The sequence below is a fragment of the Hyaena hyaena genome, unplaced genomic scaffold, assembly GCF_003009895.1.
Source record: "Hyaena hyaena isolate Hyena2069 unplaced genomic scaffold, ASM300989v1 scaffold_292, whole genome shotgun sequence".
NCBI lineage: Eukaryota > Metazoa > Chordata > Mammalia > Carnivora > Hyaenidae > Hyaena > Hyaena hyaena.
Genome location: NW_024080924.1, coordinates 1,648,525 through 1,663,330, shown reverse-complemented (window position 1 = coordinate 1,663,330; position 14,806 = coordinate 1,648,525). Strand labels below are relative to the sequence as shown.

The 14,806-nt window shown below is 35.3% G+C and overlaps 1 protein-coding gene across 1 annotated transcript in view; it reads left to right on the top strand.

The window, feature by feature from the left end:
• AQR (aquarius intron-binding spliceosomal factor) overlaps positions 1 to 14,806 on the top strand; it is a 94,225-nt gene that overhangs the window by 36,895 nt on the left and 42,524 nt on the right. The window contains exons 14-17 of the mRNA XM_039247259.1: positions 3,198 to 3,300; positions 6,498 to 6,618; positions 9,952 to 10,093; positions 12,779 to 12,957. Coding sequence (XP_039103190.1) covers positions 3,198 to 3,300; positions 6,498 to 6,618; positions 9,952 to 10,093; positions 12,779 to 12,957 — 545 coding nt within the window. The remainder of the gene's footprint in view (positions 1 to 3,197; positions 3,301 to 6,497; positions 6,619 to 9,951; positions 10,094 to 12,778; positions 12,958 to 14,806) is intronic.

Below are 14,806 nucleotides of genomic sequence, written 5' to 3'. Positions count from 1 at the left end.
TTTTAGGTATAAAGTCACTGAGACACAGAATTGTTAAGTCATTTGCCCAGGTCAAATAGCAACTAAGTGGTAGAGATAGGATACAAACCTAACTTAGAACTGTGATCTTTTATCTCCCCATTGTCCTTAACACTTGGGAGAAATTATGGTTAGTTCATTGTGGCGATCTCAAAGGAAACAAGCTTGGCTTTAGCTTGGACGTTGCTTTGGTTGTTGGTGTTTATAAGAAGATTTAATAATAACTTTTTGTTTTTAATGTTTATTTTTGAGAGAGAGATACAGAGTGCAAGTGGAGGAGGGACAGAGAGAGAAGGAGACACAAAATCCAAAGCAGGCTCCAAGCTCTGAGATTTCAGCATAGAGCCTGACATAGGGCTCAAACTCACGAACTGTGAGATCATGCATGACTTGAGCTGAAGTCATATGTTTGACTGGGCCACCCAGGTGCCCCAGTACTAACTCATAGTAACACATAGAACTATTTCATTCTCTTAATGAACTACAGAGAATTCCATTATGTAAGTCTACCATACTATGCTTTAATCGGTCTCTTATTGACAGATCTTTAATTTCGAAATTTTGGCCATATAATTTAGTAATGAACAACATCCTTTTCACTTCTGTGTAAAAATTTTTGATACTGATTCACAGAAGCAGAATGGCTGACTCAAAGGGGATATATATGTAAATTTTGTTATATTGCCTAATTTCCTTCAAAACTATGTACCAATTATACTAACAGCATTTGAGGATATATTTCTTTCCCTGCCAACTAGGTAAATTCGTCTTTAATTTTGGTCAATCCAAAGATTAGAGACCCCTCATTGTTTTACTTCGCATTTTGTGATTATAGTAGGGAAATTGAGCATCCTTTTGTTTTTCTTGGCTATTTACAAAGTAGAATTCAGAAATAGACCACTCCTATATGGTTAGTTGATTTTTGACTAAGATTCCAAAGCAATCCAATGGAGAAAGGATAATCTTTTCAGCAACAGTAGTGGAACAGCTGGATGTCTATATGCACAGTATGAAATTTGACCCATACGTCACATCATATACACAGATTAACTCAAAATGAGTCATAGACCTATTTGTCAAAACCAGAACTAATAGAATATACAGAATGTCTTCGTGATTATGGTTTGTGCAAACATTTTCACAGACACCAAAGCACAGTCCATAAAGAAAAAAACTGTTACATTGGACTTTATCAAAATTTAAAACTTCTACTGTTTGAAAAGACATTGTTAAGAGAATGAAAATACAACCCCAAACTGGGAGAAAATATTGGCTAAATCCATATCTGACAATGGGCTGTCTCAGAACTCAATGATAAGAAAACACTTTAAAAATAGCTCAAGGAGTGCCTTGGTGGCTCAGTCAGTTGAATGTCCTTCTCTTGCTTTTGGCTTAGGTCATGATCCCGGGGTTGTGGGATCAAGCCCTGGTTGAGCTCCCTGCTAGGTGTGGAGCCTGCTTGGGATTCTCTCTCTTTCTCCTACTTGCACTTTCTCTTTCTCTCAAATATATACGTATATATATGTATATATACATTAGCTCAAGAGTTGAACAGATACTTCACCGAAGAAGATGCATTCCAGTAACGCCTTAGAAAGATGCTCAGTATCATTAGTCATTAGAGAAACACATATTTAAATCATAATGAGATACCATTACATGTCTCTTAGAATTTAAAAAAAAAAAGCAGACAGCATATTATGACAAGGATGTAGAGCAACTGGAATTCTCATACATAGCTGGTAGGAATTCAAACCTTGGAAAAATGTGACAATTTCTTATAAATTTAATCGTGTACTTACTATACAGTCTAGTGTTCTCACAGATATGCCCAAGAGAAATGAAAATTAATGTTCACACAAAAATCTGTGCGGAAATGTATAGAGCAGCTTTAGTGATAGTTGTCTTTTAAAACCAGATATGCTTCGGGGCGCCTGGGTGGGTCAGTCGGTTAAGCGTCTGACTTCGGCTCAGGTCATGATCTTGCTGCCAGCACAGAACCCATATCGGGTTCTGTGCTGGCAGCTCAGGGCCTCGAGCCTGTTTCAGATTCTGTGTATCCCTCTCTCTCTCTGCCCCTCCCCTGCTCATGCTTTGTCTCAAAAATAAATAAACTATAAAAAATTAAAAATAAAAATAAAAACATATGCTTCAACTGGTGAGTGAATAAACACGCTGTGCTACATGCATGTGGTGGAATACTACTCAGCAATAAAAAGGAGCCAATTACAGACACACATTATGTGTGCATTTTAGTTGCATTATGCTAAATGAAATGTGTCAAAAGGCTACATAATGTATGATTCCATTTATTTGACCTTCTGGAAAGAACAAAATTGTAGAGATCAAAAACAGATTCGTGGTTACTAGGGCCTGGGATAGAGTATGTGAGGGAATTTGGAGAGCATGATGAAACTGTATTTAAATAATGGAAAGCTGTTCAGCTTGCGGTGGTGAGTGCAAGTTTCCCAGAATTCTGGTTTTTCACTTGTAAGTTCAAATTTTATCTTTGGTAACAAATACTATCAGTTGTTTTCCTTAAAGTTACTGATTTATTTCATTCAGATTTGAAAATTTTTTGCCATTTATTCAGGTCTCAGTAACCATAGTTTGTCAGTTCTTTGAAGTAAATATTGTGTGCAAAATGTGTACATGACATTGTGTCACACAGAATTTTTTAATAACAGATACTCAAGTGTACAAATTTAATTAATATAATTTTAATTAATAAATTAATTTTGCTGCTTCATTAATCACATTTTTAATTTTTTTACTCTGCATGTGACAGTGAGCAATGCTGTGGCTACTTACAGTCCTGGTTGGTACCGCCATCTTCCCCTGTGTCGTCAGCAGTTTTACCCACCATTGCTTTTCACTGTGTATGTAAAGACAGTGAAAAAAACCCAAATAATGTCTTAGTATTAATATAAAATAGTATTGTTCTTGCATACTTCCGAGAAGGGTCTCAGAGACCATAGGGGATTTGCAGAAGACACTTTGAGAACCTGCACTAACGGGGTTAACTTTCATTGCTGATTTTTAAATTTTCTGCTGTGTGATAGGATTATATTTGCCAGGTAAAATGTGTTAAGCCATCTGTAAAATCATGTGTTTCAAAAATGAAGTAGGATCAAGTTAATAAAATACTCTTCTTCATCTGAATATCCCTTATTCTGCAGTTCAAATACACTCCACCAGGTGGCATCATACCTCTGCTTGTTACCAACTCTTCCTAAAAATGAAGACACAAGTTTTGATAAAGAATTTCTTCTAGAATTGCTGGTAAATATTAATGTTCTTTGAATTTTCCCTACCATTTTGAATCATTCTTAAATACATGGGTTGGTACACATTTTTTCCAGGGCTAAAGGGTAAGTAGATTGTTGCTACCTATTTACAATTACGTTATCATTTGGTTTTGTCACATTTCTTTTCTCATCTGTTAGATTTCTTTTCTCAAGATTTAACCTCTCACAATTGCTTTATGGCATGAATTCATTGCCTACAAACATTTATGAGCAGCTTCTTTGTCAGGCTCTAGATTCAGGAATTGGGGAATACGTAGATAATTGACACCATTACTGCCTTTTAGAGGTCACAGTTACAGACACACACAGGTAATACATATATATTCATATCTGTCTAACTGCTTAAAACTTTTTAAAATATAGTACCTTGAATATTGAAGCATACCTTTACCACTAGAAAACTCAGGAATGTTTAAAGAAAATAAGTTATCACTGACTTAGTGGTTTAAGAATTCTAAGGGATTTTTCAGTATTTTGGGAAGTAATGGACTTCATTTCTCAAACTAATAACTTTTTTTGTAAGTTTTTTTTTTAATGCAGTTTTAGGTTCACAGAAAAATTTGAAGGAAAGGAATATACCTTATTTTTAGCTTTAGTAAAATCATACATAAAATACATGAGTAATTATATCTACACTATGAATATTTAAGTTGTTTGCAATGTTCACTCTTACAAATAATGATGTGATCCTGGTATGTGCCTCTTAGTGCCCATGTGTGGACATTTAGGAAAGGTACCTAGAAGTGAAATTATTTGGTTAAACCATGTGCCTATTTAAAAGATAAGATGCAGCCAAATTATTCTCCAAAAGTTGCATTACCCACTAACTGTGTTAGAGTATATCTTTTTAAGCTCGTACCAGCATTGGGTATTATGAGTCATTCCAATTTTTGCTAGTGTCATGGGTAAAAAAAAAAAAAAAATTGTTTTAATTTTTTGTTTTCTATCTGCTATAGAAAGGATCCTAAAAGATTTCCTCTGCTACAGTTGAGTGGTCAGTAGTATGTTTTTTATAACTTTACAAACATACACTGTTTAAAAGTGTATATACTTTTTATTTTTACATATATAGATCCATAATGGGTACATGGTTTTGTGACTTATATTCCAAGTTACTACTTTTAATATAGGATGTTAAATACAATTCCTTACTGTAGAGAAGAAGATATGCTACTTTTGGAGGTAGTTACCAGAAACTGTTGTAGCAGATGTTTTAAGCCTAGTGACAAGTGCTTCAGTGCCATTTGGAGAGAAATTCCTGGAGTTTTAAATTAATTCATGTGCAGAAAATACTTTTTTATTGATATATTTACTTGTGTGAAGTGAATGTCTCGGGTCACCATCTTTGCCTTCTTTGCACTATTTCTGAGTTCAAGTGCTTTCTAAAAATTCCTTGTCCTATTTTCTGACAATGTAAAATCGTTTCTCGTAAGTCAGGTTTGGGGATTAATAATAAATCCTTACAATACGAAGAAATGGGGACTTCTTTAGGAATCTTTCTAATGGAAAACAGGTTTAAACGTAAGGCTTGATCCTATGCCTTTTATAATTTTAGAGCTAAGACTTCATTTTTAAATTTAAATATTTATGCCAAAAAGAAAACAGTTTTAAAAATTTATAGTGCCACAGCATTATCTTTCATTTCCTCTCACTCCTGAAGGATTTCCTCAGGCTTTGGATTCTTCCAATATTTAAATAATGATGAAGAATTTGAAATATCCATATTGGTTAGATGATATCACACTGTTTTCTTTCCTAAAATAATCCTATCTCTACTGAAGAGAACATGACACATTTTTCAAATATGTCATTATTTTAACATATTAATTAGGAAACAAGCTTATTTCTGTGTTTGAAATAGAGGAGTATAATATTAACAGCGGAAATCTACATAGAGGTTATCAAGTCCAACTTTATTTTATAAAGAATACTGAGACCAGGTTATTAATAAACAAAAGTTTCCAGATTGTTTAGGTAGTCTAAGAATAAAAACTGTAATCAAAGACTTAGGATTCCCAGGGCGCCTGGGTGGCTTAGTCGGTTAAGCGTCCGACTTTCGCTTAGGTCATCATCTCGCGGTTCGTGGGTTCAAGCCCCGCGTTGGGCTCTGTGCTGACTGCCAGCTCAGAGCCTGGAGCCTATTTCAGAGTCTGTGACTCCCTCTCTCTCTCACCCTCCCCTGCTCACGCTGTCTCTCTCTCTCCTAGAAATAAATAAAAAAATTAAAAAATTTTAAAAAAAGAATTAAAAAAAAAAAAAAAGACTTAGGACTCCCATTTTTTTTCCTACATTGGTGAATACCAGATGCTGGCACATGCCAGCACCTTGATGCTATTTGACAGTATTCTATTTCATTTTAATAAGAAACCTGAGAGGTAAGTGGTATTTTATCTGTTTTACTGAAAGAAAGCTAAAATCAGGGAAGTTGAAGTATCTTGCCCAGTTTTTATGTAGTTCATACATAGAGGTTCTGGGAGTTGAACTCATATCCATCTGATTATAAAGCTATCATAATGGGTGCCTCTTTCATCTTTGATTTATGGAGAAAATGGAAAAAGGAAAAAAACCCTCTAAGTGCTACCATAATGGCAAAAGACATGAAGCTTCTCATTTCAAACCTTATGGTGAATTTCTCCATAAATTATTTTTATTAAAAAGAGATGCTTCTGGGGCGCCTGGGTGGCTTAGTCGGTTAAGCGTCCGACTTTCTCTTAGGTCATGATCTCGCGGTTCGTGGGTTCGAGCCCCGCGTCTTGTTCTGTGCTTACTGCCAGCTCAGAGCCTGGAGCCTGTTTCAGTCTGTGACTCCCTCTCTCTCTGACCCTCCCCTGTTCACGCTGTCTCTCTCTCTCTCTCCTAGAAATAAATAAAACATTAAAAAAAAATTTAAGGGGCACCTGGGTGGCTTAGTCGGTTGAGCGTCCGACTTTCACTTAGGTCATGATCTCGCGGTTCGTGGGTTCGAGCCCCGCGTCATGGTCTGTGCTAACTGCCAGCTCAGAGCCTGGAGCCTGTTTCAGTCTGTGACTCCCTCTCTCTCTGACCCTCCCCTGTTCACGCTGTCTCTCTCTCTCTCCTAGAAATAAATAAAACATTAAAAAAAAAAAAAATTTAAAAAAAAAAATTTAAAAAGAGATGCTTCTAATTTTCTGCATGAACTGTTTCTTTTAGGTATCTCGTCATGAACGTCGAATTTCTCAGATTCAACAGTTGAACCAGATGCCTTTGTATCCAACTGAGAAAATCATATGGGATGAAAATATTGTCCCAACTGAGTACTATTCTGGGGAAGGTAAGCCAGAGAAGCTCGGGATTCAGGTGTACCATGAAATTTAATTTAGAATTTATCATAGGTAACTGAAAGTATTTCTGTCTGTTACACACATTAAGATAATATTCTGATACCTTCAAGTTCATTTTAAAGCTGGATGGTTAGTATTAAGGATTTTTATTAAATTTAACCATGCCCTAACATGTGCATGTGCATGCCCTCAGATGTGCACCTGTATACATACATACATTGTGTCATGTACATATATCATCCTTTTTAAAATATGATCATAAGCAATAAAACCATTTTAGGGAACCTAATAGTATAGGAAGTGTAGCTTTCATTATGTCACTGTAGTAGGTTTTGTTTGGTAGTCTTTCATTTTTCAAAGCCTTTTTTAAACGTTCTTTTGAATTCCTTTTTAAGCCAGTTAATGACCACCAACAATTGTCATTAGTTAATAATAACTCCTTAGTCTGATTGAAAATAGTATTCTCTGGTTTCTTTACCTATTTCAGCAGCTTTGTTCCTAAATGCTTTTGTTCATCCTCTAAGGATGAGAATTTGCCAAAGTTGAATATATGCTGAAATATATTGTGATATATTTTGAAGGCATATTTCAAAAAAATTTAAGGAAATTTGTTGAACAACAGCACCATTAGGAGAAGCTTGGCTGTTTTAAAGACCTCACCAGTGGTACATTTATTTAAAAGAAAAATGGATACTTCAGAGTCCTGTCCTAAAGCTATAATTTTAGTAAACCCAGTGCACCAAAATTGTGCTAGGTTTCAGAATAGGCAGTGTTCATTTGTTTGGTTTGTTTTGTTTTGTTCTTACAGTGGCCAGTGCATTGTTTTCTCACTTTTCCAGTTTGTTCATGCTAAAAGCATTTATGACCATGGGTGTATGCCATTACACCCTAATCACTTCCTAAAAAGCAAATACCACTTAGTATTTTGTTTTGTCAGTAAAAAGCTAATATTTTCTTAAACATACACCTAGTCATACATGTACCTTTTGGTGCTACTCAGTGACACTGGTCTGATTTTAAAACACATTTTGCTAAGCGTCTAAAGTATTGCTCTTCTTTCATTCCTGTGAACTTAAAGGAAAAGGGCTTTAAATCTTTTCATCTTTCATAGAAAGAATGCATTTCAGAACAATGTTAGTTGCCAAATGGTTTCACTGTAATTAAACTGTTTTCAGAGACTTGACTAAATCATGCTATTGTTCTTTTGTGACCATGGATGGCACTGTGTTTTGGGGGCTTGATATCTGATGCTAATAAATAGGCAAAGATCAAAGCTAATACTGCATGATTATGCAGACTGCTTTCAGTTCCCAGGGAAAGTAAATGTGCAATTGGGACAGATATAAAAAAATATATAGTGCAAGAATTGTAAAGAAAATTCTTGTAAAATCATTTGCCCCTTCTCTGGACCTTTTTTAATAAACACAAATCTAGAAAGTCATACAAAATAAATATAGAACTTAATGAAGTGTCATAAGAGAAATAACCACCTCGTTAGCCATCCTAGAACCCTTCTTACTTACTGCTTCTTCCTCCACTTGAAAGGAACCGTTTCTTGACTTGTATAGCAATCACTACATATTTCTTCATAGTTTTATCACCAAGTTGTGCATCCACATAAGATAGTTAATCGTGCATATTTTTTAAATGTCTTTTACTTTACAAGTACCTCATATCCCTTTTCTTTTGAAGAACCTTCTGCAGTTCTTCAAATAAATCCAGAGATCTTTTGATCTCTTCCGCAGTCTAGATTTTTTTTAATGACTACTCAGTATACAGATAGTATGTCTCTCCGCTCTTTATTTTTCTTGCAGTATTGGTACCTGAATGCAGGGGCTTCAACAGGCTTAAGGTTTTCTCTCTGACTAGTGCTGTATTCTTTCATCAGAGGCCTATAATGTCTGGTTGTTTTTATGTATATGATATTAGTAGCCATTGGCTTAACAGCTGGATTTGTTAATTCAGTGACGGTTGCAAAATGGTGACATTTTAATTCTTTTTTTAATAAAATTATGCTATCCATAGAGATGTTTACTCTTAGTCTCTGACCTGAAAGATACTGAGTTAGATTATAAATTAGCATTTATGAATATAAACAATGTGAGATTAAAAAAAATTTTTTTTATGTTTATTTTTGAGAGAGACAGAGCATGAGCAAGGGAAAAGGATGGGTAGACACACACACACACACACACACACACAGAAACCGAAGCAGGCTTCACGCTCTGAGCTGTCAGCACAGAACCTGATATGGGGCTCAAACTCACAAACTGTGAGATCATGACCTAAGCCAACTGAGTCAGCAGTTGGCAGGCTTTACCAACTGAGCCACCAAGTGTCCCCCAATTTTTTTTATATATATATATGTTTTTTGCTATTAGGTTCATTATTGCTTTGGTAAGAATGAATAGAGATGGTGAAAATAATAGATTTTCCAGTAAAACGTGTTTATTTTGAGGTTCTTTTTGTTTTTTTTAACCTTTTTGGTATTGCTACTGAGTGCTTGTTCACTTATTATCCAAGGGAAATAGTGGTAAGTAAAGATATTAGAAAGAATATTGTTTATTAATACAGTCAGAGAATGGAAGTGACTCCAAGAATAACACACAACCAATACCTTATCTTTAAAGTGTAGCCAGAAGACAAGATCCAGAGCACACCAATGGCCACTGAAGATAGACTTACACTTTGCAATATACTAATTAGGTTCTCTGGTAAATTTGTCTTGGGGTTACCTTATGATCACTAATTACTTTGAGCTTTGCCAAATATAAACTCGGTAGTAAAAGAAGAATTTTTAAACTACTTGAGACTATATTAATTTTAAGAATCTTCAGGGGCGCCTGGGTGGCTTAGTCAGTTAAGCGTCCGACTTTCGCTTAGGTCATCATCTCGCAGTTCGTGGGTTCAAGCCCCGCGTCAGGCTCTGTGCTAACTGCCAGCTCAGAGCCTGGAGCCTGTTTCAGTCTGTGACTTCCTCTCTCTCTGACCCTCCCCTGCTCACACTGTCTCTCTCTCTCTCTTTCCTAGAAATAAAAAAAAAAAAAAGAATCTTCAGATATTTTTTTGGAAGCTTGTTTGTGTAAGAATGTGGTTTTATGTATTAATGAGATTTGTTCTTCCTTCCCAGTTTTTAATAGATAGTTCTTAACCTGGTTCAATTTCTGTGTGAAAATAAAAATAGGACTTTATCAAATATGCTGTATTTCAGCATATTAAACATTAGATTAGACTCTACCAAATTTGTGGTACATTTCTTTATACAAAGTACAGCTGTCTGATTAAGAGGATAATTGAGATGGGGATGTTTTTTTCTTTTTCAGGTTGTCTTGCTCTTCCCAAGTTGAATTTGCAGTTTTTGACTCTTCATGATTACCTTCTAAGGAACTTTAATCTCTTCCGCTTAGAATCAACTTATGAAATTAGGCAGGACATCGAGGATAGTGTCAGCAGAATGAAGCCATGGTTAGTACATTGGTTCCACTTGTAATGAAGAGATGCAAACCAGGACATACCTGTGTCAGCAACCTCATAAGTGTATTTAGAAGAGTATACCTGGTATGAAGATGCCCTCTAAAATATAAGATTTACTCTGGGAAATTCTCTAATTGGGAATAGGGCACACGGAACATTGGAAAGTCTTCCTTGGCCTTCCCTCTGTAAATGACCTTGAAGAGACTAAATCAGGATTTATTTTGGGGGCCAGTTGAGTTGGTCTCATTCTTTGATGAAGTCTTCTGCTTAAACTCAACTCCCTGCCTGCTACTGGAATTTAGCTAAGAAAAGGCTTTCATTCTAGTTATTGTAAGCAGTTCTGCATTCTGAGATTTGTGGAGGTTAGTTTTGCTTTTTAGACATGACTTTATGTCCTTCATTTACTGTTTCAATGCCAAGTATGAAATTGATAAGGGTAAGTTATATATCACAAATGACTATAAACTAGTAAAATTAATTCTGTAAAATGAATTTTTATTATAGTCACACCATTCATACACTGAATTCCGTATGAAAAGCTTAACAGTTTTTAAATATGAACTGATCAGGTATCTTCCAGGCTTCTCCTTACTAATTACAGAGAGCTACATAGGCACTGTGATTATGATCTATTTTTTTCACTTCCAAATTTCATACACAGTTCTATTTTTTAATTAATTATTATGTGAAAAGTTATTCTGGGTGAGACTATAAAACACACCATAAAGTATTTTTGACTTAATAATCAGTTGAGTCAGTAGGCAGGCTAGTACTGTGAGATTTGTATACTCACTGGCTGATCATCCCTGCCCACAGCTTTGCTGAAATTATTACCCATTGTTTGGACCCCAGGGGAGTGCTTGATCGGAAAGCTTCCTTTCAGTCTGTGGTTACCTTGTGTTTGCATGCTCAGATTCCGGACCTAATTTTGGCCATTTTGCAAACTAGGGATTTATTAACTAGCAGATTATCAAATAGAATTTACTTATATTTTACTTAAATGTCAAATAAACCAAAAATATTTAGAGTTCTTATGGTCTATTAATAAGGGAAATGTTTTTAACTTACATTATTTTCTAAATGGGGAAAAATGTCATTTTTGAGAGTTAACTTCTGATAATAAATATTTCTGGATTTTCATCCTAATTGCCCATCTTTGAAGGCTGTTAAAAATGATGAGCTCTAGCGGCACCGGGGTGGCTCAGTTGGTTGAGCTTCTGGCTATGGCTCAGGTCATGATTTCACAGTTCGTGAGTTCAAGCCCTGCATTGGGCTCACTGCTGTCAGCATAGAGCCTGCTTTAGATCCTCTGTCACTCTTTCTCTCCCCTCCCCAAATAAATAAGCATTAAAAAAAAATGATCAGATCTAAAAAGAGGCCAGGCTTCTTTCTGTTCATTTGTGCTGAAGATGGAGAAGAGAGGCAGTTTTACTCAGTGCATGGTTCTCATGGTCATGTTTTCAGGCTGTTAAAACCACTGAGCACCATACAGGCAGAAATCTGTCCTCCTTATCATTTCATGTTGCAGGTAGGTTATATAGCAGAAGTGGGGGAGAATAGATTAGTGGCTGCCTGGGTGTAGGAACAGGATTGACTGTAGTCAGATGAGAGAGATCTTTTATACATAGGATGGAAATGTTCTCAGATTACATTGTGGTGATGGATGCACAACTCTGCAAATTTACAAAAAATTGAAATGTGTGCATTTACAGTGAATTAATTTTATGGTGGTAAACTAATACTGTTGTAAAACTGCAAGAAATGGAGGAGGTGATAGTTACTGCCTTTTAGAAATTGTGCTAAGCAAGTCACTCACTGGATGCAGAACTTTTATTTTTAATTAGTTTTACTCTTCAATATTACAAAGTCTATAGGTTTTTTTCTTATAAAACAAAGGCTTTACATGGGAGGTAGCTTTTCTTTATCTGTGTAAACATGACATTTTTGGCACTGTTTTCCAGTTTTGGAGTGCTGCTACAGAATTTACTTTTTAGAATTTACATTTCTTAATGTAAAGTCTAAAGCACTAGTTAGACTAAGATAAGAATAAATAATGGGTATTTGAATGTTAGTGATTCTGATTTTTACAAATAGCTTATCTGTACCCCCAATCCATGCAGCATCTTTTAAATGATTTAAATATTACGCCCTAAAGCAAGCATTTGCATAGATATTAATAATTTGTTGGTTTGTTTTTAATTTTTAAAATTTTAGCTTGTTCTAAAGCAGCTTATAGAAATACCTATAATACATAAACAGTGGAGACTATGTTGATGAAAAGAGGAAAAGGATAAGAATATAAACTAAAACTAAATATGCTAGATTATTATTATAATCTAGGTAATTCTATTATTATAATAGATTATTCTTTGACAAAATGGCTCTGCTCTTATGTACATAGTTACCTTTTTTTCCCTGGGGGTGTGTGGGCTACTCCTCTCTATGTCCTTTTCTTTACTGGACCATGTTTGCCTATTCATACTATTTAATATATTCTTTATATATTAGGGCCTGTTTTTTGTTTTTTGTTTTTTTTTAAGTTTGGAAATAAGAGTTACTAATGTCAGGGCTTAGTTAGGAGCTAAACATGTATTCCTCCTTACTAATTGTACATGTCCCAGAGTTGGGGAAAAGTCATTTTTTGTTTGACTAATCATGTACTTCTTTGGTTTACAGGCAGTCTGAGTATGGGGGTGTAGTGTTTGGTGGCTGGGCACGAATGGCCCAGCCTATCGTGGCTTTCACTGTGGTCGAGGTTGCCAAGCCCAACATAGGTGAAAACTGGCCAACCCGAGTTCGTGCAGATGTTACCATCAATCTGAATGTCAGAGATCATATCAAAGATGAATGGGAAGGTAATTTTCTATTTCAAAAAGTAAACTTCCATTTTGCCTTTTTATAGACTTTCACTTTGAAAATCGGCAACGCACTTTACTAAACATTACCCTTCTAAATACTTATGAAATTTTATCTTTAAGAATTATCTTTGTATTTATTAGTAGTAAAAATGTCAAGGATCATACAAGACTTAATTAAATGTCTTAATACTTTAATGAAAAGCATAAAATAGCATGCATATCACAGTATTTTGAAAATTGCTGTTTGTGAAGCTGATATGAGAGCTCTTTAAATCTCAGCCATAGTAAGATAATATTTGTGAATTTGTAGAATCAATAGAAGAAGAAAATATTACTGTTTTCTCAAGAAGGGGGGGAACCCACATATAACTTGCACACATGCAGAGGTATTAAGGAAAATTGCTATTTTTAAGAGATAAAAGCAGCCAAAGTGAAGAGAATAGGCATGCATATGGTTGGTGGAAAATAAAGATACAAAATCAAAATTAGACAAACTCAAAAGGAATTCTAAGGGGATCTGGTAAAAAAAACTCAGAAAGAAATAATAATAGTTTATTTGCACTAAAGGGAGAAAGTCAGATAAAGAATTAGTGGTATTAAGTATATTCAAGGATTAATAATAGATGCAGAGAAACCGAATGAGTTATTTTCCGTGTTCTTTCCTCGGCAAGATTTTAGGGACAGGAGTTCTGTGTCAAAATGAATTTTATTTAGAGGCAAATATGTTCACAGTTACTAAGCAAAATAAAGAGTTAAAACATTGATAACACCTGTACCAGAAATGGCACATGAACTAATTTTTAAGTGGCACTTTTATGTTTTTCTCCCAGCTGTCTGTGAGAGCTCTTGCTTGGTGTCCTGTTGTGAGAAACAGTAGCCGGCAGATTTTATCTCTGTCCACCTTCTTGGCATGCCAGAAGGAAAAGGATAGTCCCTTAATGGATCAGTTTTCAGAAATTATTACTCCCAGTATAGCTGCTTATAACCATAGGGACTATATGATACGTTTATCCAGCAATTCTGAAGGAATTCAGCAGCAAAGCTGGCCAAATGTTTAACAAATGCCCACTGTACTGGGTATAGTTTGTGACAGATTGTTTTTGTGACTCCTGTATCCTTCAAAAAATTCCCAATCTAATCTGATGCATTACACATCTAGAATAATGTACACCTTTATTGTTGCTGAACCTTAAGCATTAAGTTGCTGGAGAAGGTTTTATACTTCTTACTTTTGGCACTTAAGGAGGTATTAAAATAAACACTGTTTTACACAGTTACCTAAACTTCCCTTCATTACTTTGGAGACTTCTATCAAAAAGACGTTAAATAGTCTTTTTTCCCCCTTCTTTTAAACACAGGCCTCTGATGGAATGAGAAACGTAATGGGTCAATTTTGATGAACAAGATAGGGAATAGTAGGGTATTGTAGAACAGTATATTCATATTCTTATTATGGGGCATGGTGGGGAGAAAAGTGTTTTCTGGGAGACCAGAACCAAAATTCATGCCCTGTGTTGATCACAGATGGACTAACTAAATAGAAAATGGAGGCAAAAAATGAGAGGGGTAAGGGGGTCTGTAAGTACTAATGAATATTGTTCTGTAGGAACAGAATAGTTTTGAAGAGTTCCAGTTGAATACATAAAGCATTTTTCTTGTTCCTTCAAAAAGGTATGAAGCTCAGGCCCTTAATTACCCCATTTAAAATTAAGGAAACTGAATTAATGAAACAGGAATGCTGGATTCTACTCCAGAAGGTACAGCCTGGATGGAGTAGATACATACAGATGGTTGAAAAGAGAAAGGTAGTTGAGCTCACTATTAACTAAGTTGTTTTCTTTTGTTT